Source organism: Macaca fascicularis, chromosome 4 (assembly GCF_037993035.2).
Source record: "Macaca fascicularis isolate 582-1 chromosome 4, T2T-MFA8v1.1".
Classification (NCBI taxonomy): Eukaryota; Metazoa; Chordata; class Mammalia; order Primates; family Cercopithecidae; genus Macaca; species Macaca fascicularis.
In genome coordinates this window covers 65,463,406-65,489,551 of record NC_088378.1, presented here as the reverse complement: position 1 = coordinate 65,489,551, position 26,146 = coordinate 65,463,406, and the positions used below count along the sequence as shown (strand labels likewise).

At 44.5% G+C, this 26,146-nt stretch overlaps 1 protein-coding gene across 10 annotated transcripts in view; it reads right to left on the bottom strand.

Annotated features, from left to right (window-relative positions):
* Positions 1 to 26,146, bottom strand: part of ARID1B (AT-rich interaction domain 1B) — a 442,633-nt gene that overhangs the window by 48,769 nt on the left and 367,718 nt on the right. For 5 of the 10 annotated variants that reach the window (XM_045390314.3, XM_045390318.3, XM_045390316.3 and 2 more), the window contains one exon: positions 10,992 to 11,319. The exons of 2 other annotated variants lie outside the window; for them this stretch is intronic. In XM_045390314.3, coding sequence (XP_045246249.2) covers positions 10,992 to 11,319 — 328 coding nt within the window. Of the gene's footprint in view, positions 1 to 9,041; positions 9,171 to 10,991; positions 11,320 to 26,146 lie in introns of all 10 variants that reach the window. 3 more of the 10 variants (XM_045390312.3, XM_045390315.3, XM_045390313.3) reach the window with 1 other exon arrangement.

Here is a 26,146-nt window from a genome sequence, read left to right as displayed (position 1 = left end):
CCCTCGGGTCAGGAAGCAGAAGGTTTGGTGTCATCTTTCCTCCCTATGCAGGAAGCCCCTGTATAAGACTGCATGAGTCTTGTCTAAGTCTTCCTCCGCTGGCGAATGTGACCTGTTCTCCATGCAGTCTGTTCACTCAAAGAAAGCTTCCACGTGTTCAATGCTAGCAGACAAGCTGGAGCAGCCACCAGTTATCTTCCAGTTCCCTGTTAATAACTCTCCAAACCCTTTGGTAGCTGATATGTTTACATTTTGTTTTCTTCCTTTAAGAACGGGCAGAGAAGAATATTGTTTTGTGACAGCTTTATGAAAGAGAACTTCTAAGTAAGGGAACAGTAGTAACTTTGTCACCATACTCTCAAGAATAATCTTTTCAGTGGCTACGCCTTAGCTCTTCAGAATAGAACTTCTCCCTGGCACGTCTTTGCCTGGGCCTTTAAAATGTGGCACTGCCCACAGGGCCTCTTGCTTTCAAAGCATTTCTCCTGATTGTCTCCACATTTCTCCGAAGAGCTGTATTTTTGACTCCTGCATCTTGGCGAAGCTCTTCTTGCTAAGCACTGAGGAATACTGCATATTCCAGTCTGGATTTCTTAAAAGCGTCTAACATCAGAAACAGTTTTCTCTTTTGTTCATACTTCACACAGACTTCTCAGAGGGTTCCGACCTGTTACCAGCTCTGCTCCTGGCACTCTGCTGAAACGGCACCTGTTGTGCAATTTCAAGATTCAGCTCTTCCTTTTTGCTTCAATGCAGGTAACCCGTTTTAGTTGTTCCTAAAGCAGCTCACTGATCTTCACCTTTTCTCTCAAAGCAACCAGGAGAACAAATAGAGCTCAAGGGTTCTGAGGCGAGAGGCCTCCTTGTCAGGGTGTGAAGAAAACGCAAACACGGTGTCTGGCTGCGTGAATTTTAGCAACTGATAACTAAGGATGTTCTCTTCATCCTCAAAGTTGATTTTGGTTTGTTAAGCCCATTGTTCTGCTACTACGAACTCTTTCCTGGCAACCATACAAAAGTGAACCTCAACACTGTGAAGGCATTTAGTTCAGAGATTTTGATTTCAGCTCTTCCCTGCTGATCCCCAGCACACGGCCTGCCTCAGGTGTGGATGAGAGCCACAGAGGGTAGCAGTGGCTCCCAAATCCTGTCTTTTCCCGCAATGGATGACTCTCCAGAACTTTGGGGGTTTGTATCACGTCGCATCCTACTGACCTCTGAGAAGATGTAAATGGCACAGCTCCCTGGGCTGGTGAAACTAGATCCACACAGCATGAAAGAAACATTAGCTGCCATGGATGTCACCCACAGAGAGAAAGTGCCATCTCTACTGCATTCTATTTAAGGATCTTTACTTTAAAAAGTTTATCTTGAGATCATAGTACCATTAAGAAAAGATCTCCAAGTTATTTCTAAGGAGGGCTATTACTTCTCAGTGCTAGGAATAGCCACATCTTTTATTCCAGGACATCCCCTTCCAGGTGTAAAGGAGAGTGAACTGCTAATCCCAAAGTGGCTTAGCCCCCGAGGAGCCACAGGAGCAGAGAGGAGGGAGCAGGTGTCTTAGAGGTCTGGAGCCACGCAGCCTCAGACACAGAGAGCTTATCAGCCCAACAATACTTGGAGTAGATAACAATCCCTGATGGATGAACCTGAGTTTTAGGAGTGTGAGGGTGAAGCACACATCCATCTTATATGCATTCTATGTACCTCTCATGCCTGTCAGAATGGGCCTGTCAGTAGGCTTAAGAAACTTAATTTGGGTCCCGAGTTCTCCATCCTATATTACTGTGTCACAGCAATATTGTGTATAAACCTCCAATAAAAAATGCCCTTGTCCAGGAAACAGAAAAACAGTAATTTCTGATCTTAAAAAAAATCCTCCTAAAAATTCTTAGAGATTTCCTGAGTTAACAGTGGCCTGGGCCACAAAGTGACTTAGTTTGGTAGAGTCAAACATTGTTCAGTTAGGGTTAAAATGCAGGCAAGGTTTGTAAGCTGAGCAAAGCTATAGTTCTTTTTGTCCTCACCAGCCACTCCGTGCAGGACAGGATTCAGACAGGTTCTTACCTGGCAGCAATTTTAACAATCGAAAGTAATCCAGTACGAGTTTACTTTTAAAACAAGGGCCATAATCTTACAGGTTTCTGTGGGTTTTTTGTTGTTATTATTATTTTTTAAGAGACAGGGTCTCACTGTTTGACTCCAGGCCAGAGTGCACTGACAGGTTTCTGTCTGTGAGTTTTTCATTATTATTATTATTATTATTTTTTAAGAGACAGGGTCTCACTGTTTTACTCCAGGCCAGAGTGCACTGGCACGATCCTTGCTCACCGCAACCTTGAACTTCTGGACTCAAGTGATCCTCCCACCTCAGCCTCCTGAGTACCTGGAACTAGAGGCATGCGCTACCATACCTAGCTCATTGTTTTTCACTTTTTATAGAGACTAGCTCACTATGTTGCCCAGGCTGCTTGTGAACTCCTGGCCTCAAGTGTTTCTCCTACCTTGGCAGCCCAAAGTACTGGGATTATAGGCGTGAGCCACTGCGCCTGGCCTGTTTGATTTTTTAAATCTATGTAATGGCAGAAATGGAGTTCAAAATAAGAATGAAGACCAACATTAAGAGGAATCTTAGCATTTTAGTGAGTTGCTTCTCATACTCCTTACTGCTACTAAGATACCCTGTCACCCATGACACCTTCCAAACCCCAAGCTGCAATATAGTAAGACACAGTCACAGCCTCTTCATGCTCCTCTTCAAGTGCTCCTCATGCGACATCCCTCAGGAAGGCCGCATAAGGAAGAAGTGTCCAGAGCATGCCTCCCAGCCCTCCCCTTCAACGCTGCCTTCGTGCTCTGCAGTAGCGGCTATTTCCGAGGCCCCCCTCAGACCCGAGCTGGCTTCCACACCAGAACCGCCCGGGGATGTTGGAGTTGAGGCTCCCGTGCCTTGGCCCCGTGGCTGGGTGAGGGTGTACAGTGGCTGCCGAAAGTCTCTGCGTGATACTCATCAGTGGCCTGGGGTGCCTCGTGGTCTCCGGTCCCTCCCAGGTTGGCTGCACATTTCATGCTGTGATTTCTTGGCTCTCATTAAAATTAAAGAAGGCCGAGACGGGCGGATCACGAGGTCAGGAGATCGAGACCATCCTGGCTAACACGGTGAAACCCCGTCTCTACTAAAAAATACAAAAAAACTAGCCGGGTGATGTGGCGGGCGCCTGTACTCCCAGCTACTCGGGAGGCTGAGGCAGGAGAACGGCATAAACCCGGGAGGCGAAGCTTGCAGTGAGCTGAGATCCGGCCACTGCACTCCAGCCTGGGCGACTGAGCGAGACTCCGTCTCAAAAAAAAAAAAGATTAAAGAAGAAATCTCTGGTCTTTTTAGAATTAGTGTTTTACTACTTTTTGATTTGATGATTTATCAATGCACTTTATGGCTTCCATAATAGTTCTGTAATTCTAAAAGTTTTAATTGAAATCATAATCTTTAAATACTAACATAATAACATTCATTCAAATTCTAAATTTTGAAGAGAAAAAAGGAGCTAAAAATTAAAGCATAGTATTTAGAAGATAATGCAAAGGCTTACATTTAATTGCGGAAATAAAAACTCTGTTTAAGCCTTTGAAATCTTTTCTCTTTGTCTTTCAATAACATGACTTTTCAAATCATAGCTATTATGTTAAAATCTAATTGTCCAAAATCCAAAGGGCTGGATTCTTGGTTAAGACAAATCGCTCACTGCTCTTTAGTGCATGGACCCCACTATAACTGGGGCTTGACACACTTTGAAGTTTTTTGCCCCTTCTCTTTGACATTTTAATGCACTATCTCCATTAACGTATTTCCACATCAGCGGCTCTTCGTCCATCAGCAGAATTGCATCATACTGGCTTCAGAGGAAAATAACACAGAAAAAGTGCCTTGCTGGCAAATGGCAACACAGGATATGAATTATAGATACACCTCAATAAAGAACAGCGGCGGGAAGGTGTGTCTATGTGGGGTGCACATGAGGCACAGATACAAGCCCACTGTATATCCAACAAGCCAGACCAATTCATTTGCATTTGTAAATAGACCCAGCTTCTTGCAAGCATAGGAAGGCGGCTAGTCACATCCGCTCACAAAACACTCAGCTCCTCCAACAGCAATATGGTGGGGTTACTACTGATCTAGCTACCTTATGAAATTTATCCATCCTGTTAATGAGTGGCTGTTAATGAGATTTAAAAATAATCTTAACTAAAGTTCCCAATTTCCTAATTGACTCAACATAAAACATGTGAAAGCTAATTTCAGTGACCCTAGTTTTTGGTATGACGTAGTATTAAAATGCAGGTCTACAGAACAATATTTGTGATATTCAGTATTAAAACTTCCCTGCTAGTCAAGAGTAAGAAGACTTCTCAAATTAAATCATTTTACCCTTTTTTTCTGAAATTAAGAAGTCTGAGACTTCTCCTTCTTCTAATGCTCAGTTAATCCACCAAGGACTCTCTCAGGGACAGCAAAGGAACAACAGCGCTTATTCCAGCATCACGTAGGTGTGCACCTTTATCCGTGTCAATATCACCACCTTCCCACTCTGCTCCCCGACAACTCGCAAGTACTTCCACAGCCACACTCCAGTCCCAACAATGTTAAATGCCAAAGCAGTGTTGGTAAAAACCTCAAATGGTGAAAAGGACAGAAACTCAAAGCGGCCCCTGTGCCAGCAAGTAACTGTTACTTATCTCACAAGGTGCTTGGCTCTGGAAACAATCTAACTCAAGCTATACGTGGAGTCTGTGGAGTCTACATGGGAACATGCAAAGCCTGCATTTCCTTTTAGGTGCAGCAGAGGTAATGAAATTCAGATAAGAGAAAAAAAATCCAGATTTCAATGCAAGAGGTGGAAGATCCACTAAGATACTCATTACTATTTGGTTTCTAATAGCAGGATTGCCTTTAGCTATGATGGAGAACAAAAATGAAGAGGTGGTTTGTAACAAAACAAAACAAAAAAGTAGAAAGAAGAGCAACAGGCAGGGCGCGGTGGCTCACGCCTGTAATCCCAGCACTTTGGGAAGCGAAGATGGGTGGATCACGAGGTCAAGAGATCGAGGCCATCCTGGCCAACATGGTGAAACCCTATCTCTACTAAAAAAAAAATACAAAAATTAGCTGGGTGTGGTGGCTCATGCCTGTAATCCCAGCTACTCAGGAGGCTGAGGCAGAAGAATCGCTTGAACCCAGGAGGCAGAGGTTGCAGTGAGCCGAGATTGCGCCACTGCACTCCAGCCTGGTGACAGAGTGAGACTCCATCTCAAAAAAAAAAAAAAAGAGCAGAAGAACAACAGGACCAGGTGATAGGGGACCCTGCTCCTGACTCAATGGTCCTGAGTGGGTGATGCTGTAGGTCTTTGTTGACTCTACCATAAAATCAAGAAGTAGAGGCTGGATAACATCTAAAACCTTCCCAGCTCTGAGATCCAATCGTTCTGTAATTGAAACTCTGCATCCTTATGAAACCTCTTCTTATCTTAAAGATCCCTACCAGAATTTTGACACAAACAATCTCAAGTCACTCAAGACTTGATCAAAATTTATATATGTGAGTTGCTAGGGCCTTAAGGAATTAAAATCTGTTTGTCCATCTACCCTGGCTTAAAGATGTAGGGCTTGTGAGATCTTCTGTAAATTCAGTGAAATCATGCTTCCTCCTAGAGCTCATTTCCAAGAAAAAATTCTGGATAATGCTGAAATTTTCAAATCCACAAATCAGTTGTATTTTGAAGAGCTGTCAATTGCTGGACATCACCAGGTACCATCTAGGACTCATAAAAGGATGCAAGGCACACGGAATGACCGGGGGGAAGTTATTCTACCTGCGCATGTCTGCACGCACAGGCTTTAAACGTAATGGATTCAGTCATTTAAAAAATGTTACAAGGTCAGGAGTGGTGGCTCACACCTGTAATCTCAGCGCTTTGGGAGGCTGAGAGGACTGCTTGAGGCTAGGAGTTCATGACCAGCCTGGGCAACATAGTAAGAATCTGGCTCTACAAAAAAGTAAAGACAAAATCAGTCAGGTATGGTGGCACGTGCCTTTAGTCCCAACTACTTGGGAGGCTGAGGTGGGAGAATTGCTTGAGCCCCGGAATTTGAGGTTGTAGTGAGCTATATGAAAGCCTGTGTTTAGCCTGGGATCCATAGCTATGCTCTTTAGGAAGTGGTAGGCCAAAGTTCTTCCTAAGCTTCTGGCAAACCTTGGCTCACCTATGCTCAGGTAATGGCTCAGAATCCTCCGAAATGATGCTACAGACAGCCATGAGCACTGATCTGCAGATGGATGGAACTCATTTGCCATTCCTGAAGTAGGCCGTTAGTAAGACCAGCTAGTATTTCCAACTCTCTGTTTCTTGTATCTTCAAAAGTAAATTCCTTAACTAGCAATGCTTTAAAACTGTACACAACCATGCATTTTCTGATACAAAGTGTATCAGTGTGTGGGAGGAGGAGGGCTCTGTACAGATGTTACTTATAAACCATTAACTTCAAATGACTGGACATTACTGCACAGTGAATCTAGTACCTGAACAAGAAGATTCACCAGATTCTACTGTAAATCCTCTGATGATCAAAATGAGGAATTTACTCAAAAGGTGAAAAAGAAAAAAAAATTAATCTATATGTTTCTTAATTTATTCAATGCAGCAGGTCGATTTTACCTTCATACTGTCACTCTTAAAGAAATTAATAAAACAGCTTCTGACCAGTTAAACTTGCATGTTTTTTCTCTATACTATCTTGTGTTTCACCAGCTGAGAAAATCTGAAGCATAATTGCCACAATCCTTCATTTTTACAACGAGCATTCTGTTTCTGTCTAATTGCAGACACACACTCACTCACGCTCCACCTTCATCATTAATTTGTCCTTTTCAGATTCTTCCATGGGCTCCAGGTCCTTTGGGATTGTGCCTTGAGAAAGAAGTCATTCAGACAGACTCTGTGAATCCTGCACTATGCCATTTCTTCCTCTCCCAAAGAGAAACTAACATTTAGCAAACTAGCTTTTCTAATGGCCAACCTAACTTTAACCTAACAGAGCCATCAACGGGGAAACAAACACCAAAGCAAAACCACGACTTTGCTGCAATGAGCTGTTAAATAAGTAAAGCAAAAGGATGTTGAAAATCAGATTTCTCAACTCATAGCACTAAAACATGTCATACACATGTTTTCTCAGATTCAAGCTTCTGCTTTTAAAAAAAGGCACAACACAGGTTATGTGTATTGCGAAGTGAACAGAAGGAAGATTTAAAATAGAAATAAAACTTAACTTCTTTCTTTTTTAGAAAGAATAGTGTAGACATACAAGTTAAAATTCACAGTTAACAGTCACGGGGCTATGAATATGAGCCCTTGCCAAGTGTGCTTTATCAGATTTACATAGAATAACGCCAACATTTTTCTTTTTCTTATTTTTAATTAAGGAGGAGGTGTTGTACTCTAAGGAAGCTATCTGGATGCTGCTGGCTGGAATACAGATTTGATCTCCTTGTGCTGGTTAGCTAACATCGATTTTCTGCCCCAGTGGAAGAGATTTCACTCTGATGCATGCCATTTAAATTCATTTTACACAGCTGCTTAATGTGGCTTGGCAAGGCACAGCCAAACTAGCTTTGTGGGTCTAAAGAGGCCTCTGGAGTTGGTAAAAGGACAGATCCTATGGATTAGCTGCAGATGATGAATGCTTGCTTCCTCCGACTGCTATCTTCTTACTGACTCATGAATTGACCTTGAAGGCACCACAAGAAAGTAACAAAGAGGAAAAGACAATTTCCCAAGAATAAGCACGTTTACCTCATTCTATATTTGTTATTTCACTTTGGGGATGATGTTTACAGGATTCTATATTTGTTGGTCCACATTTAGGGCCATGTTTACAGACTTCAGAGCTCTCGATTCCAAAATTATCATTCGTTCTGTCTAAATAAATATAAACTGAATATAAAACTACTAAAAAGCTCTGTCAGGCATTCATAACCAGTAGTGAAAGCATAGTTCTATAAATTTACTGTTTAAACAAAGCTAGGTGACATTCCCTGTTTGATTTTAACCAAAGATGATGCGTGTCTCTACTAAAACTAACATGATTAAGGCAAACTAACTACCAAACATGGTTAAGTCTGCCCAGGATGATAGCAATAACTTTTTTGCTTAGTAATTCACTCAATACTAATAGACTTTCAGAGCATTTACTAACCTAAACAAGGTGACAGAACCTGATACTACATAGTTTTGTAGTAGGAAAAAAGAGATACTTTTTGTTGCTGTATGTAATTCCTGTGTTGAAATTGAGAATAATATGGCAACACTGTGTTTAGAGAGAACATTCTCTGTTGGATTATTTTGTGGTATTTTCCTGGTGACTTCAATATTCTAATACTCGCTGGAGAAGAAAATAATAGAAGTCTTTGGCACAGACATTTGCTTGGTGGTGATATAATGAAACCCCTCCTAAGTCCTGTGAATAGCCTGTGTCAGCTCAACTGCAGTGATTGTCTTGTCAAATGAGATGCTGTGCTCTTAATTTGGGGGTGGGTATGGCAGCCGCTCACTGTAGTGGCAGGAGTGAGAATACAGTCATGAGAACAGCGCTGCACAACACAGGTTCCTAGACAAAACAACGACAACAATGGGGGAAATGACGCCAGAGTTGGTGACTCCGTGTCTTCGACACAGATCAAAGTTTCTATTTCCCTCTCAGGCATGAAGGAAAGCAGCCATGCCGAAAGCCATGCAGACAGGGCCTGAGGACACATGCGGGTTTCCACCGAACGGCCACAGTACTGTTAATACGAAAGGAAAACGAAACAAACACACCAACAAAAATGGACACAAGGACAACCCCCTCGGAGATGGATTTCCTGTTAGGTGTTTCGCTTTCTTGGTTTGGGTGTTCCTTTCGTGGCCAGGTGGCACGATCTTTAACAGTTGCAGAGAAAACGCCCAGGTCCCGCAGCAAGTCGGGGTGCGTTGCTACCTACCCGTACTGGTCAGGCTGGTGCACCATGGGAGCCTGAGAGTTGCCATAGTTGGGGTGCTGGGAAGAAAACATGGGGCGTCCGCCAGCCCCAGACTGGCTGGGATAAGCAGGCGACCTAATGTATGGTGGCCTAAAGTGGAACAGAAGAACAGCCTCTTGGGATTTGTTCTGATGCACAAGCATGAATCCCTGTCCATCTGTCACCCCCACACGTAGGTGCGGGGTTTACAGACCGCAGAGGCAAGCTGAATACCTGCATCCTGCCGCTGCCTGAGGGGTGGGGGGTATAGAAAATGCCTCTAACAACAGGGTGGGGACAGGCAGAGAAAAGTGAGATTCTCAATTCTAATCTCCATTTACCATTTTAAAGTAAAGCTTTGACTTTGGTAAAAGCAAACAAGAAGATATACAGCCCCCATTTAAAATCCTGGTGAGCTAAAATGGGCAGCAAGTTGAAGGCAAGGCTTTGGAATGATCTACGCATTAGAAACAGAAAATGGCAATGCATGGATGTGTATTTATGTATTGATTACTTCAGAATGATATAAACAGTGACTCAGAAAGGGGGTACGCATGGCTTCGTAACCACACAAAATCATGCCTGGCTCTCTGTGGCTATCTTCTGAGGTCCCTCCCGAAGGCTGCGTGCCAAATGCAATCAAATACTTTCCACTTAAAAAAAGAAAATAACTTGTGCTTTATGAGTTGCAACAATGGACAATTCATTTAAACTTGAATTCGAACTTCAATTTGAACAGCCAAACCAGTTTTCATAGACAGGTTTACAAAAACATTCCCTAAAGCCTGTGTGGGTTCAGCAGAGGGCTAGACTGCTGGAGTTCAGAAAATTTTAAGTAATTGTAATGTGGAGACAGAAAGAAAGATAATGATTGATTTTCATTTTATTTCCTCAAGGGAAATTTATTATTATTTGGAGAAAACAATAAGACTGGAGGGGTCCCACATTCCCCAGATAGCAGCTTCAGAGGAAAAGTAAGAAAAGACACATTTAAAAACACACGCACACACATGCACACACGCACACACACATGCACACACACGCACACACATGCACACACGCACACACACCTTAGCTTTTGTTTCCCTTGGACAAAAATCAGAATCTTCTACCTTTGCTTCTGAAGATACCATTAAGATACACATCTTTCAAAGTACTCTATTTTAAAACATATTTGCATGTGCTTTTAAAACGTATTCACCTTTGCCTTATAAATTTTTAATTATGTTATTTTTCTCCAGGTCAAGTATTTACTTCAAAATTAATTTTTAATTCGGGATTAAAAATGAGTAATTGTAGCTAAAGCCTTTCGCTTTATCAGCTCAAACTTTCTAAAATATTATCTTTGCTTTTTAAACCACATTTTGGTTTGGACAGATAGATATGCCTGGAAAAATAAAATATAACGTAAGAATGTAAAGTATATAAATTTCACACATATACGTTTAGACAAACACACAATAGACGTATGTATACATACAAAGTTTGTATTTTATGAAGATTCTTGTGATAGGCTGAAAAAAAGGTGGGGAGTGTGTTTCCTTTTCAATGTTTTAGATTTTAAATCGTTCCTAAGCTTTAGTATTTCCTGCTTAAAAGTCACTGCTTCAATTGGTACCACGCAGACACTTCCCTGTGCAACCGGATCTGGTTTGCTGCTGCAACGACTATTCACAGGCATTTCAAATCACCTCCCACGACTGATGTGCCCACCGCTCATATTCCTTCCTCATGTATCATAAAACATGGTTCGTCACTTAGTTCTCTGATCTTGACGCTACAGAATATATTTAACACAAAAAGAACGGCCAAGCACAGTGACATTCTACTGCTCTGTGTGACCCCGGGGAACAATGCAGCTACGTGCGCAGTCACGTGGTCACGCGTAGACACACAGCGTACCTGCCCGGGGCGTGCTCCTGGGTGGCGTACCTGCTTTGTGCTGAGTTCGCAGCAGCCTGCATCACTGCTGCGGCTGCCTCCTGTGCCTTACGGTTCACAGTTGGCATTGGCGGCCCCATTCCTGGCCCTCCCTGCTGAGACATGCCAGGAGAACTGGGGGTCATGCTGCTCATATTTCCAGGAAATGGTCTGTTCTGCATCCCAGCTGATGGCATTCGTCCCAGGGGCACAGCACCACATGGCTGGCTTGGCCCTTGTCCATGCATCTGGTTGTTGGCACTGATACCCATACCGGGCCCTGGGCCGCTGTAGCTTGCACTGGGCACCCCACTATACGCTGGGGGTCTGGAGTAGTTACCTAAACAAAAAGCAAACACAAAGTAAAGCCTTTTATTTAAACTTGTGACAACATTCACTGGAAATACTTTTTGTCCAACAATGTGATCAGCAGGAGTATTAGTCATGACCCTTATTGGCCCTTCCTATTGGCGCTGGTGCAGCTGCCAGTCTCAAACATGCTCTCTCTCTGCACACTCCCAGGCCCTCAGAGAGTGACTCAAATACGGACAGCCCCAGAGGACCACTGCACTGATGAAGAGAAAGTCAGACTGGTCATAAAAAGAAACAAACGACAAACAAAAAAACAAACCCTATGAATAGGCAAGGGATACCGAGTGCTGCCTCAATCCGTTCACCACCACCACATTCTCATGTTTCAACCAAAATGGTGAGCATCACTCTGAGATCACACCACTAGATCACTGCTGCCTTCAACAGCCATGTGAAAGGGCTCCACAAGACAACGTGTAAGACGAGATGCACATATGGTCAAAATCATCCCTTAAAACCCCACAGGAAGGTGTCGCGCGGGAACCTGACATGAGCCCCAGTTTTCCTCTAAGTTGGGAATAATTTTTTTCTTTCTTTCTTTTTTTGCTTGGGTACCAGATCGAGCAGCTGGTTTGTGCTGGCTGCCACAACTCGAAAAACTGTCCCAGCACAAGCACGGCACACGGCAGCAGGAGAGCTGGCGGGCAGGGGCGGAGGCGGGGGTGAGGGATGGCGGGCAGGGCCGGGGGAGGGGGTGAGGGATGGCGGGCAGGGCCGGGGGAGGGGGTGAGGGATGGCGGGCAGGGCCGGGGGAGGGGGTGAGGGATGGCGGGCAGGGCCGGGGGAGGGGGTGAGGGATGGCGGGCAGGGCCGGGGGAGGGGGTGAGGGATGGCGGGCAGGGCCGGAGACGGGGGTGAGGGCCGGCGGGCAGGGCCGGAGGCGGGGGTGAGGGCCGGCGGGAAGGGCCGGGGGCGGGGGTGAGGGCCGGCGGGCAGGGCTGGAGGCAGGGGTGAGGGCTGGCGGGCAGGGCTGGAGGCGGGCAGGGCCGGGGGCGGGGGTGAGGGCTGGCGGGCAGGGCTGGAGGCGGGCAGGGCTGGAGGCGGGCAGGGCCGGGGGGCGGGGCTAAGGGATGGCGGCGGGGCAGGAGGTGGGGGTGAGTGCCGGCGGACAGGGGTGAGGGCTCCCGGCGGGCAGGGCCGGAGGCTGGGGTGAGGGCGGTGGGCAAGGATGAGGGCTGGCAGGCAAGGCCAGAGGCGGGGGTTGGGGTGGGGTGACTGATGGCGGGCAGGGCCCGAGGCAGGGAGGCGGGGGGCGGGGCGGCGGTAGGTGGGTGGGGTGGAGGGGTGGGGTGAGGGGCAGAGGGCGGGGCCAGAAGCGGGGATGAGGGACAGTGGGCAGGGGACAGCGCGCAGGACCAGAGGCGGGGGTGAGGGAAGGAGGGCAGGGTCGGAGGCGGGGGTGAGGGAAGGAGGGCAGGGTCGGAGGCGGGGGTGAGGGAAGGAGGGCAGGGTCGGAGGCAGGGGTGAGGGACGGAGGGCAGGGCTGGAGGCAGAGGTGAGGGATGGCAGATGTTTTCCCTTCCCTTTCACACCTTTTACTTTGTGTGTAGATAAATTCAAGTAAATCAAAGACACACGATACTACTTCAATCATAATTGAACTGCTGAACCAGTGTGTGCTGGGCACCTGGTTAAGTGCTTTGCACCAATGAATTCATTCATTTCTTCCAATAACCACGTGAAATATAGATAGCCCCAGGACTCCATTTACGAATGAGAAAAATCAAGAGCTAGAAGATTAGGACTAAAGCTCTAGCAAACTGACTCGGGGACCCATGTCTTCAACCAATAAAACGTGCTGCCTCCTGATAAATGAATGTTGAAATCACATAAATGTAAAAGACAAGTGTGTGTGTGGAATATGGATTAGTGTTTCCCAATCAGTCCTTACTACTTTTCCTTTTTCCATCCATGTAACATAACTATACACTTACTATACACCAGAAGCTGTTCTAGGCACAGGTGACATAAAACTAAATACAATCCAATTCCTGCACTCAAGAAGCTCACAATCTACATGGGTGAGCATGCGTGTGTGTGCATGTGTGCACACGTATGGTTATGCGTGTGTGTGTGCAGTAAAGCAGCAAGGGTAAAAACAAGAAAAAGTATAGAAGCAAAACAAAAAAAGCATGCAATGTGAAAAGTGCAGACAGAAGGGAGAGTGAGTCTGATGGGGGCTGCAGGCTTGAGGGCCCCCTTGGTGGGGGCTGGTGGAGAGTCCTCTGAATGAGCACTTCTGGAGCTGAACCCTCAGGAGCTGGCTTCAGGGGCTGGGAGAGCCTGCAGCTGGGTGAGTCTCTGCATTGCCTGCCTGCAGGACCTTAGGGAAGTTGCTTTCATCTTTTCTTGTTTCATTCTCTTCTCTGTAAAACAAAGAGAATCCTAACATTGTCCACGTGAAGAAGTGTTCTCAGGATTAAACCAAATAATGTACGCAAAGTATCTAAATTGTGGGTGCCACTTGATGGGGGCTTCATTGTTGGCTGGGGGCTATGGCAGAAGAGGGGAAAGGGCACTTATGGCTGAGAGGCTGGGGACACCGGCTCGATGGCAAGGGCAGACTGATTTGGACAGCCACTGGAGCGCTGTGTGTGGCTGTCGGCGGGTAGAGGGGAGAGGCTGGGTCTGGCAGGGCCTTGTGTACCAGGCTTCTAAGTTTGAGGTTTATCTTGTTGATAAGGAGGAGCTTCTCAAGGATTTCCAGCAGAGATAGGACTGGATTAATAACTGCAATAAAAGCAAACACTTAATATTTACTATGTGCTAAGCTCAGTTCCAAGTTCTTTGTGTTAACTCACTTAATCCCCAGATCAGGCCTAGGAGGTACACATTATTATAATCCTCATGCTGGAGATGAGGAGCCTAAGGCATAGGGCTGTGAATAACAACAAATGTGTCATGGTCATGTGGCCCACAACTGGAGGAGGAACCTCTCAGCCCAGGCAGCCCGGAGTGTAGTTTAGAGTCCAAGCATGACACATTCTGCTACACAGTCTCTCAAATATTTAAGAAAAATCACATTTATGTAACAATGTTACCATAATGGTCAAAACCGGCTTTCTTAAATTCACACATACAAAGTTCTATCACCTACAAATCTGCAAGAGACCTCTGCAGACTTCTCCATATTTACTGTGCGCCTGCTCTCTGTGAGAGACACTGCGTGCATTTTCATTTGGCTGTCCGGGAGGCATGTGTTATTCCTTACAGGCGATGCACGGGCCACTGTCCGTGCAGATGTGGGCAGGCACACTTTTGTCAAGGGCCAGATAGGAAATAGTTTAGGCGTCTGGGGCAAACAGTCTCTATCATGATTACTCAATCCTGCCACAGTAGCCCCCAAAGCAGCCACACACACAGATGGGAGTAGTGATGTTCCAATAAAACTTTATTTACAAAAACAGGTAGTGGGCCAGAGCGGGCCACAATCTGTGGACTCCTGACACAGACCGGTCTTGGGACAAGCTAATAAACTGCTACACTAGCAACGGCAAGTAAGACCTGGTCAAGTCAGCAGCTTCCTTAACCCCGAACACCATCTGGAAGGCTGAGAAAGGCTTCAGGGGATGCCGGAGTGCGCAATGGCCGATCTGAGGAACTGGGAAAGAAAGTGGAAGACAAAGGGGAACAGGAAACAGGAACAGGAGAGGCACAGCGAAGACACCTTGGGTGCGCTGGGCCACATGCCATTAGCCTTTTATTGGTGGCTCCTTCAAGTCAAACTGCTTCGGCATGAAGAGGCACTGCTTTTGCACAGCTGCAGTTTGCCGATACCATCAAAACTCTGTTTTCAAGTTAAAATAAAAAATAAAAAAACACCACTGTTCATCAGTTTCAAAGTTCTTTACAAAAATTTCTTAAGTTGCTTCTGAATCTCCCATCCCACGGGACACACATACACTCCGTTTTCCCGTCACGCAGTCTTGGCGGAAAAGGCACCTTCTGTGCACCCTGGTAGGCGGGCACAGAGCAGGGGCCAGCTGCTGGGCCCTTCCTCTTCCCACGCTTACCCAGAGACAGCCCCAGTCCTCACGACTCTTCGCTGTGAGAAGGAATTCAGACTCCTCCTCCTCCTCCTCCTCCCTGAGCTCACATCCCCTTCGCTTCCAGATGATCTGATAAGATCAGTGAGATACAGTGCTCCTTCTTGGCTCTTGCTTTTATTAAAAATAAATATGCTCATTCATAGTTTGAATGCACAAGTAATTAATTCATGTATTTATGCCATTACTTGGGGGCTAGTTTCCACCCTCCCCCAACACTGGATAAGTGACTCAGTTGGTAAGAAACCTTTTTCAGTGAAAACGTATGTGCCTTTGCTTTAGAAGGAAATGAAGTAACGCTTTAATCTTGTTTTAGAAAACAAGCGTTTAGACTATACCCATCATGTAGTTTTATTAGAGAAAGAAGGTTTCTGAGTTTGTTGAACTCTGCTTATAGCTGGAATGGGGGAAATGTTGGCACTCCAACTTCCTGGGTTTAACTGGCAGTCAAGGGCTGTATTTTAATGAACACAAAGGAAAGAAACTACTGAGATGTTTAGTTACTCTGTACCCTACCTTCATCTCTCACTCATGTTATGTGCTAAAGAGAGGAGAGCTGTGTTTCAGTAGCTTTGCTCAATTCGGCAGCTGGTCTTCATCTTCTGGCAGGAAGCGTCTGCAAGCCGGTGGAGTCGCGTTTGAGCACAGCCATGCACACCAAGACATGCGTGTGTGCACTTGTGCTTAGAAAGGCGCTTAGGCCTGGGGTGCCAATCTCTCTCTCTCCAATCAGTTGGGTTGATTCCAGGAATTGGCACTCAAAAGCGCGTGTGAAGGAAATACGTTCTAATTACAGAGGCCTCTATCGGATAGAAGAAATACAAAGTCCCCTTTTCTTTTCTTTGAAACTTTCCTCATTAGACTCACGTGCCTGGATAAAAATAGTTTCTAAAGGCTTAAAATGGTTTAAGAGGCAGCAATGGATAAAGCACAGGCTTCAGAATCTGGGTGTGAATACTGGTTCTGACACTCCCTAGCAGCGTGACAAGTTGTTTAGCCTCTGAACTGTGGTTCTGTCATCTGTAAAGTGATGACGATAATGAATAAGAGGCTGAAAGTAACAAGTGCAGCGCCAGGCACAGTGCTGCCGAACAAATGACAGCTGCCATCGTCATCAACGGCCATAACAACATCACTAACATCACCCCCCCATCTTTTAAAAATGTGTGCATGGGGCAAAAAATGATTCATGCCCCCCCAACTACTCGATAACGTATCTTTCTGCTCAAAATAAACAAAAACCAAATATGTAAGCCAAGCAAAATATGAGAGGAAAAGCCAGGAATGAGAAGTGCAATCTTATTTCCATGTTTCTCTAATAGGTTAGTAATTTGTTGGCACTGGCTTTGACAGAAAACAGATGGATCCAGCATTAAGCACAATGAAGGCGGCAGATGCCGGGCCAGCCCACCTCAGCTGGACTGGTCTTGCAGCCAAGTCCAAGAGCCCACAGTTTTCAAGTGGGTTCATCTTGGCACACTAGCTTTGGAAAATTGGTCACCAATAGAATTCAGATTTCTACCCACCAAGAGTTCCATTCAAGCCCAGAGAGAGGAAGCAGAAACTAGACCCTATTCAAGTCACCGTCATCATTTCAGGCAGATCACAAAAAATTCTGTACCTGACTCCAGAAAATTTAAAGTTGCTAGTTACAATACATATTCAGAGAGTACTGCTTTTTGTAAACTACTAAATGTTTCCACTCATATATGAAATTTTGCTTCTAAGTTTCAATCACTCAACAGTTATGAACAACTACTGTGGGCAAGGTTCTGCATTATTCCCTATATGGTAGAGGAGAAAATGGAGGCACATGCCATAAATCAGAAATCTTACCCTTGTGGGAAAAAGAAATGCATAATTAACTGCATGTTATGATAAAGCCAGTTGTGAATTAGGGCTAAATATGCATTTATCTTGTCTTGTAGCCAGCAATGTTTACCATTTTTATAACAGTCACTACAAAATATTGTGTGTGTGTGTGGTTTTGTTTTTTTTTTTTTTTTTTTTTTTTTGAGACAGAGTCTTGCTCTGTCACCCAGGCTGGAGTGCAGTGGCGTGATCCCGGCTCACTGCAACCTCTGCCTCCTGAGTTTAAGCGATCCTCCCACTTGAGCCTCCCGAGTAGCTGGGTTTACAGGCGTGTACTACCATGCTAGGCTAATTTTTGTATTTTTAGTAGAGATGGGGTTTTGTCATGTTGCCCGGGCTATTCTCAAACGCCTGGCCTCAAACAACCCACCCGCCCTCGCCTCCCAAAGTGCTGGGATTACAGGCGTGAGCCAATGTGCCCGGCTTTGTCATGTCTATATTGAGATATAAAAAAATCTATAATCCTGTAATCGACAGCACAATCAAGGTACAAAATATTTATCTCACAAGAAATGAAAGGAGGAAAAAGTTCCCTCTTTCCCTTCTGTAAGTCAACCTCATGCCCACGCCACCCCCTGGCAACCACTGATCTGATTTCCGTTCATGTCATTTTACTTCTCTACAATGTCGCATGGAGTCGCACAGTATAGGCTTTCGTGCTTGGTTTCTTAGTGTCACGCCTTTGACATCCATCCACACCGTTGCATGCATCTGTGCGTTCCCTTTCGGTGCTGAGTAGTAGTCCATTCTTGGGTATGGTTTCTAGTTTTTGGCAATTATGAGTAGAGCTGCTAAAAATTTGTATACAGGTCTTTGTGTGGTAGGAATATGTTTCATTTTTCTTTGTAAAACCCTAGAAATGAGATTGCTTGGCTGTATGGTAAGTACATGTTTATAAGAAACTGCCAAACTGTGGCTGTACTATTTTGTATATATTCCCACCAAATACTGTGTGAGAGTTCTAACTGCCAGCACTTGATATTCCAACTTAAAAAAATTAGCTATTTGAATCAGTATGTAATAGAAATCAATGTAGCTTTAATTTTCATTTTCCTAATGAAAAAAAATTTTGAGCATTTTTCATGTGTTTATTTGTTGGTTATCATATTTAAGTAAGATCTTTTCTGTGAAAAACAAAGTTCTATTTCAATACAGCTTCTTTCAATTCTATCTTTCTACTTGGATCTATCATACAATGCTGCTCTTTTAGCCAGGGAAATGTATCAAGTAGTTAGATGATCACAAATACAGGTTCACTGAAATGAAAGCTGACTTACCACAAGTTGCATCAAGTCCTATTTGTGGGAATAAATACACAGAATTTGTTTTCTGAACTATATATAAGGTACCATATTTCTCTTAGGTCAATATGCATTTAAAAATTACTTAAAATGTAAAACTTACAATGTTACACAAAGTTTGTAAAAGAAGGAGAAAGACCTATTATCTTACCTTACAGTGTCACTTCAATGTTTCACTTTTGGTAGTTTTTTTTCCATTTATGTTACAACAATTATTGCCTTCCTTTTTAAAATTACAAAGTAATGCTAACTCAATGCAGAAAATATGGAAGCATAGAAACAGACAAAAATTATCCTTAGTCTCACCCCACAAGGATAATATACCAGGTACTGCTCTTAGGCATCGAATGGTCAACCCAATACCGGTCAAGTCTCAGGGCAGGGGGGAAGGAGTATCAGTGACTCTGGATTACTCTGCCTTAGCAGAATTCATTCATTTAAGAAAGAGTTATTAAGGGCCTCTTACATGCCAGGCTCTGTGCTAAATGCTGGGGATTCAGCAGTGAATGAAGACAAAGAGCTTATGTTCTGGTGGCAGGAGACAGGCAAGTAAAGAAATCAAGACAATGTCATGTGGTGACGAGAGTGATGAAGAGAAACACAGGAGGGAGGACTCTGCAGAGTGGTGAGGGGAAGGGAGCCATGTGCAAGCCGCTGCCTCTCCCGGGGCAGAAGTGGATCCCGGACCAGGGCTAACGTCAGAGGCAGACCCCAAGGATATGTGGGTATGCTCAGAGGCCAGCATCTGATGTCGAGGCAGCCAAGTGAAGAAGAGAGGCCTCCCAGGAGGCGAGTCTCACTGTCTGGTTCTGGGCAGGTGACTCTGGAAAGCTACCTGTTACTCCAAAGCTCAGTTTCCTCCTCTATAAAAAGGGTGTAATAAAAGATTCTCTATCTCATGTGGTTCCTGCAGGGAAAAAATATAGTAACTACTGTAGGACAACTGACAATGAATAGATAAAATCAGCCAAGGAATAGGCAAGAAAGTGTTCTTTTTATTTTTTTCGAGACAAGGTCTTGCTATGTCACCCAGATTAGAGTGCAGAGGTGCGATCTCAGCTCACTGCAACCTCCACCTTCCGGGTTCAAGTAATTCTCCTGCCTCAGCCTCCCGGGTAGCTGGGATTACAGGCGCATGCCACCACATTAGGCTAATATTTGTATTTTTGGTAGAGATGGGGTTTCACTGTGCTGCCCAGGCTGGTCTCAAACTCCAAGGCTCAAGCAATTCACCCACCTCGGCCTCCCAAAGTGTTGGGATTACAGGTGTGAGCCACTGCACTTGGCCTAAAAGGTGTTCTAATAACTGTATAATTAGTGAAAAGAAATTATCTTTACATTATCATATTGCATTATATGCCTAGTTTTACTTTCATCACGCACAGATACACAATTTATTTCTCAAATAGAAGAATGTATAAAAGGTAAGCACTGACATTAAAAAATATATAAAGAGTCCGGGCACGGTGGCTCATGCCTGTAATCCCAGCACTTTGGGAGGCCGAGGCAGGCGGATCACTTGAGGTCAGGAGTTTGAGGCCAGCCTGGCCAACACGGTGAAATCCCATCTCGACTAAAAATACAAAAAATCAGCTGGGTGTGGTGGCGGGCACCTGTTATCCTAGCTACTCCAGAGGCTGAGGCTGGAAAATTGCTGGAACCCAGGAGGCAGAGGTTGCAGTGAGCTGAGATCACGTCACGGCACCCCAGCCTGAGCAATATGGTGAGACTCCATCTTAAAAAAAAGAAATATATATATATATATATAAATAAAATATTATATATATATTATATATACATACACACACACACACACACACAGTTATTAACCCAACCCAACAGTCAACTGCAGTGTGAAACAGTCAAGTCTCTATGGTAAGAACCGAAGGTGTCTAAGCGTCAGAAGTGGCGGAGTCACACCTGGCAGGGGCTGTGTCTCCAGGCTCAGTTGCTGTGCCCTGCACGCCCCACACAGACTGCAGGGGAAAGGCACCCCCTGCAGGTGGGCCAGGGAGGGTCCTGATCAGCCACCACTAACCACAGGTGGAGGGACCCTCCTCCAGGGTGGCTGGTGTGACTCTGGAGGATTTGTGAAATATGTCAACAGGTAATTTCCTTTTAAACATTCGAATAAATGGAAGAGCTACAGGCCTCAGGAAAAGGTACCTTGCTAAGAGGGCAAGTGAAGCTGCATGTCCACACCCTGCCTCTCTACGTGCCACCCACCGCTGTCTTAATGAACCCCACCTGACAGGGCATATACGGTGGTGGGCTCGGTCATGCGGTGAGGGCAGGGGGTGTGCCCCTCTTGAGTGCTGCAGAGGTTAATTACTGCAGTAAAACAGCCTCACATTAGTCAAAATTAAAGTTGCTCGATTTTTTTTTCTCTGTTTTCATTTTAAGTTGATTTGTACTGTATATTTTCCTGAGTTTTTCTCCCTAATTCCCAGGTTTTGATAAAATCATGATGTGATGATCTTATCAAAATCATGATGATTATCAGTCTAAGAAAAATTCATGCTTAAGTCTTATAACTTGAAGGCTAGATTCAGGCATCACAAGAAGACTTGATTACATTCACCTCTCCTTTGCTATGCAACCATCTAATTCAATTTTTGCTTTTTCTAGTATTAGCAAGACAGATTTAGGAGATTTCCTTAGTCAAACGTAACAGTATAGAACAAGGAATTAATCCTTTTGCTTTGCACTGTCAATTTAACCAAAAAAACAAGGTGAAGATAAGAAGCTGTGGCCTCATCAAGTCTATCAACCTGTTTCAAGAAAACAATAAAATGAGCACACTGAAGGGACGAGTGACCTGCACAGAATCTAGTCTTTGGAACGTCAGAGAAGAGGATCTTGTCAATCTGCGGTACCATCCACGGGAAGTCTTTTGACCACACAAAATGAATCCATGTGGCAGACAGACCCCACCTGTGCAGAAGAGCAGCTGTATTTAAGTCAATTCAATAATAAGACTGAGGTTCTCTCATGCCTGTAATCCTAGAACTTTGGGAGGCCGAGGTGGCTGGATCATGTGAGCCCAGGAGTTTGAAACTAGCTTGGGCAACATGCTGAAACCTTGTCTCTATAAAAAATACATGTAATCCCAGCACTTTGGGAGGCCGAGATGGGCGGATCACGAGGTCAGGAGATCGAGACCATCCTGGCTAACACGGTGAAACCCCGTCTCTGCTAAAAAATACAAAAAAAAAAAAAAACTAGCCGGGCGAGGTGGCGGGCGCCTGTAGTCCCAGCTACTCGGGAGGCTGAGGGAGGAGAATGGTGTAAACCCAGGAGACGGAGCACTGCACTCCAGCCTGGGCGACAGAGCGAGACTCCGTCTCAAAAAAAAAAAAACAAAAAAAACCAAAAAAATTTAGCCCAGCGTGGGGTGCATGTCTGTGGTCCCAGCTACTAGAGAGGCTGAGGTGGGAGAATCCCTTTAGCCCAAGAGCTCGAGGTTACAGTGAGTCAAGATTGCCTCACTGTACTTCAGATTGGGCGACAGAGTGAGACTCTGTCTCAACAACCAACCAACCAACCAACCAACCAACCAACCAACCAACCAACCAACCAAAGACGGAGGTTCTGAACTTAGAAGAGTAGAGACTGAAATCCTGGGTCTCAGTGACTGCAGGGCCTATAAGGTACCCACAAGTAGCTAGTGGGCCCACAACTCTTGACATCTATACCTTGTCCCTCTAGAACCACAACAGTTTAAGAGTACTGCTGTGTAATTCACTAGTCTGGAACTGTATTCATTTCAACTGAATATCATTCCAAGTTTGCCTCTGTTGAACTTTTGAGACACATATAATGAATGAAGGGAAAAGGAAAATTTCTAGATGGCATCTAATTTATTTTAGTGAAAAAAAAATATTTAAACCCTTCTGAAAAATACCTTTGGCAAAGTAATTTAGAAATAAAAGGTTCATGAGACTCACCTACTTGTAAGTCCTCTGCTTCCCAAGACACACACAATAAAAATTAGGCATAAACCCAGGTGTCAGCACAACCCATATGGCTGTATGTGGTGGCCCTACCCAGACTCCCATAGGCTAATACAGAGTGAGTGAGGCCTGGGAGGAATCCAGACTCAGAACTACTGTTACCTGCCCAAGGTAACTCGACTTACAGCAAAACTAAGGCCCGAGTGTTTATAATTTGTAACTAGTAACAACATGCAAAAAGTATTTCTGGATAGTCAGTGTGATAGACGTTCCTCTAGGGAATGCAAAAAACAAACAAGATAGTTTTGTCCTTAAGAAACAAAAAGGTTATGGATATGAAATTGATTTTAGCTCTCTTTTTCCCATATAAACTCACTTATTAATAATTAACATGTGAATTACATAATCCTTTCTATTTATTAAAGCAAGTCCCCACAGCCCTTTTCCTTGTAAACACTTTGCAAGGGTAGTTATTATTACATGTGCTTGCTTGAAGGTGGCAAAGTGCTGTTTCACAAAATATACTGTAATTACATATTTTTACACATTTAGATCGGCTTCATTTGTTTATTTAACAATTCAGATTTTATAGTATTAATGTACATTTCTAACATTCCCCCTTCTTCACACCACAGAAATTTTATTTTATTTTTTTGAGATGGTCTCACTTTGTCACCCAGGCTGTAGAGCAGTGGCGTGATCAGAGTTCACTGCAGCCTCAACCTCCTGGGCTCAAGTGATCCTCCGATGCCAGCCTCCCGAGTAGCTGGGATTACATATGTGTGCCATCACAACTGGCTAATTTTTTAATGTCTTTTTGTAGAGACAGGGTTTTACCATGTTGCCCAGGCTGGTCTCTAACTCCTGGGCTCAAGTGATCAGCCCACCTCAGCCTCTCAAAGTGCTGAGATTATGGACATGAGCAACATTCTTAATCTCTTCAGTATTTTTTTTTTTTTTAAAAAGACAGGGTCTTGCTCTGTCACCCAGGCTGGAGTGCAGTGGCACAATCTTGGCTCACTGCAGCTTCCACGTCCCGGGTTCAAGCGATTCTTGTGCCTCAGCCTCCTGAGTAGCTGGGACCACACCAGCTAAGTTTTGTAGTTTTAGTTGAGGCGGTGGTTCACCATGTTGCCCAGGCTGGTCTCGAACTCCTGACCTCAAGTGATCCACCCGCCTCAGACTCCCAAAGTGCTGGGATTACAGGCATGAGCCACCACGCTCGGTCAGATTTTTAATATATATTTCCATGCCTGTATTCTTAAGACGTTTCTTGCTCCATAAAGGCGAGTTGTTTGTCATTTTGGTTTTATATCCCTAGCGGCTCACTGAATGAATGAACTGGCAAGAGGGCAGTGCAGTTAAGGTGTGGGAGGCAACACCACCAGTGACTACGGGAGAGGCCCCTCGTCAGTTAGTTTCCATTGGTGGGAACCCTGGGCTAGCCACTTACTGTAACAGCTGTGGGATCATGGCCAAATCATTACACTTCTCAAGGCTTTGGTGTTCTCACTTATGAAATAGAGACAGCCTCAGAGGGCTTCCCGTTAATTAAGAGACTGGGTGAATCAGCCTGGGTTTGGATCCTGGTTTGACCATTGTAGTCACTGTGCATCCTGGCAAAACTGTTCACCTGTTCTGTGCCTCAGTTTCTTCCTCTGTAAAGTGGAGTAATAACAGCAACTTCTGTGAGGATTAAATGAGTTAATATAAAAAACATTTAGAAAACAGGACCCAGGACATAGTAGCATGTTCGATAAATGCTGGTTGTTATTACTAATAATTTTGGAAAAGCTGCTCATATAAAATGTGACTAAAATGGTTGCGAAGTATTTGAAACTTCTTTAAAAAAGCAAAACCAGAAGCAAGCCATGAAGTGAAGAACAAAAACAGAAAAAGGAGACTGATGACATCTTGGGTGGCGGCATGAGTGAATCATTCCAGAGATATGAACACGTCTCATGTGAAGAAGGAAGATGAATATGTCACTATTCATCTGAGTAGTTAATCAAGAGGAGAAAGAAAAAACCCTTTACTTGGATCCCTTTCTAAAAGGATAACAAAGACGGAAAAAGCGAAGAGCATTTATTGAATTCAACAATCCATGTTGCAAATGTGATCTCCTGTTGCTGAGTGTTTGCTGAGGACAGGAGGCTCCAAGGGGGAAAAGGTGATGATTTTGAATTGGACATTGAGAGTACCAGGACCCTCACAGCACACAGCACTCAGAGCAGGAACCCAGCGGCACACATGCCTTGGAGGGGAACAAGGTGGCAGTGTCACTCAGGAGAGGAGAAAAGGGTGCATGGTGCTGAGAGGGGTGCCCAACTTTCAGGCACCAGAGAGTGCCGAGTGTGGGAATATCCTTCTCATTTCAGATCGTTTCTACGATTAACCTACACTCCAGGATCATGCCTTAAAACACTCCAACAAAAAGCTGAACTGTGACGCAGGAGCCCAGTGGGCTACCGTAACAGTAAAGGTCCTGGAACTGAAGCAAGGCTTTACTCACAGAACATTAGAAGTGGAAGCAACTTCCAATGCAATATAATCTCATTTTCTCGTTTTCTAGACAAAAAGCAATTCAGAAAGAGTAAGCAATTTTCCAAGGAGACACAGCAGTTTGGATAAGAACTCTCCTGGGCTCAGTGCTCTTAAATTAAGAGTCTTCACGTTCAGTGATAGCAAAAACCAGGGATTTAGTCAAAAAATAAATCCATTCTATAGTAATTTCCTTCCCTGCTATTAGTTCCTATAGCAAAAGTTCTTCCTTAGTTGTTCACAAAAGATTTACTAGATAGCCCAAGGCTCAGTCTTCACGTATGATGAGTAGAAAAAGAGGCTACAAGATTGAATTACTAAAGAGTATGGAGACAAATTTCAAAAAGCCCAGGAAGGGCTTATGGTCTTAAGGGTTAACTAGACCACCTTCACCCACACCCAGTTCTGAGAACAAGGTCTGGACCTTGCTTCCAATTACATTAGGAGCAAAAGCTCACATTTTCTGTGCCTACCACGACTTACAAACCGCTTTTCCAACTGCTGCTAAGTTCTCTTCTTTCCATGACAGCTAAAGAAACCTGGCTTTGACAACACCCACCACGTTCAGTAAGGGTGGTGGGTAACCCACAGTCCTGCCTCTGCCCAGCAACAAACAGCTACATGTTATAGTTACTGGCGCTGACAGGGAACCAGCAGATCATTACTGCTGACTGGGACTGAAATTCCTAATGCTTACTGGAATTGCTAACATGGAAAACTCTTGATGATGTGATATAAAGAGAATTGGGCAAAACCCAAGTCTCACTCTCAGGACAAGCCTGAACAAAGGCAGGAGAGGCTCTCTATAGATGTTTGCTTTCTTGGGTATCCCCATAGTCTTCCTACCAACAGAAATATTTGGAAAGTAAATATAACAAAGCCCTCTAAGGCCAAGAAACAATGCTCCATTGGTAGCACTGAAACTGTTTAAGATCTTTTGGAAAAAGATCTTCAGCACACAAGAAAAGAACTCGCTTTTCAAGCTGTAAAGTACTTTTCATCAGAAAGATGCGATTTTCTGAGAAACGGCAGGTAAAAAGGGAGGTGACTGGGCCTCACCTTATATTTGCCTGGCCTCATAG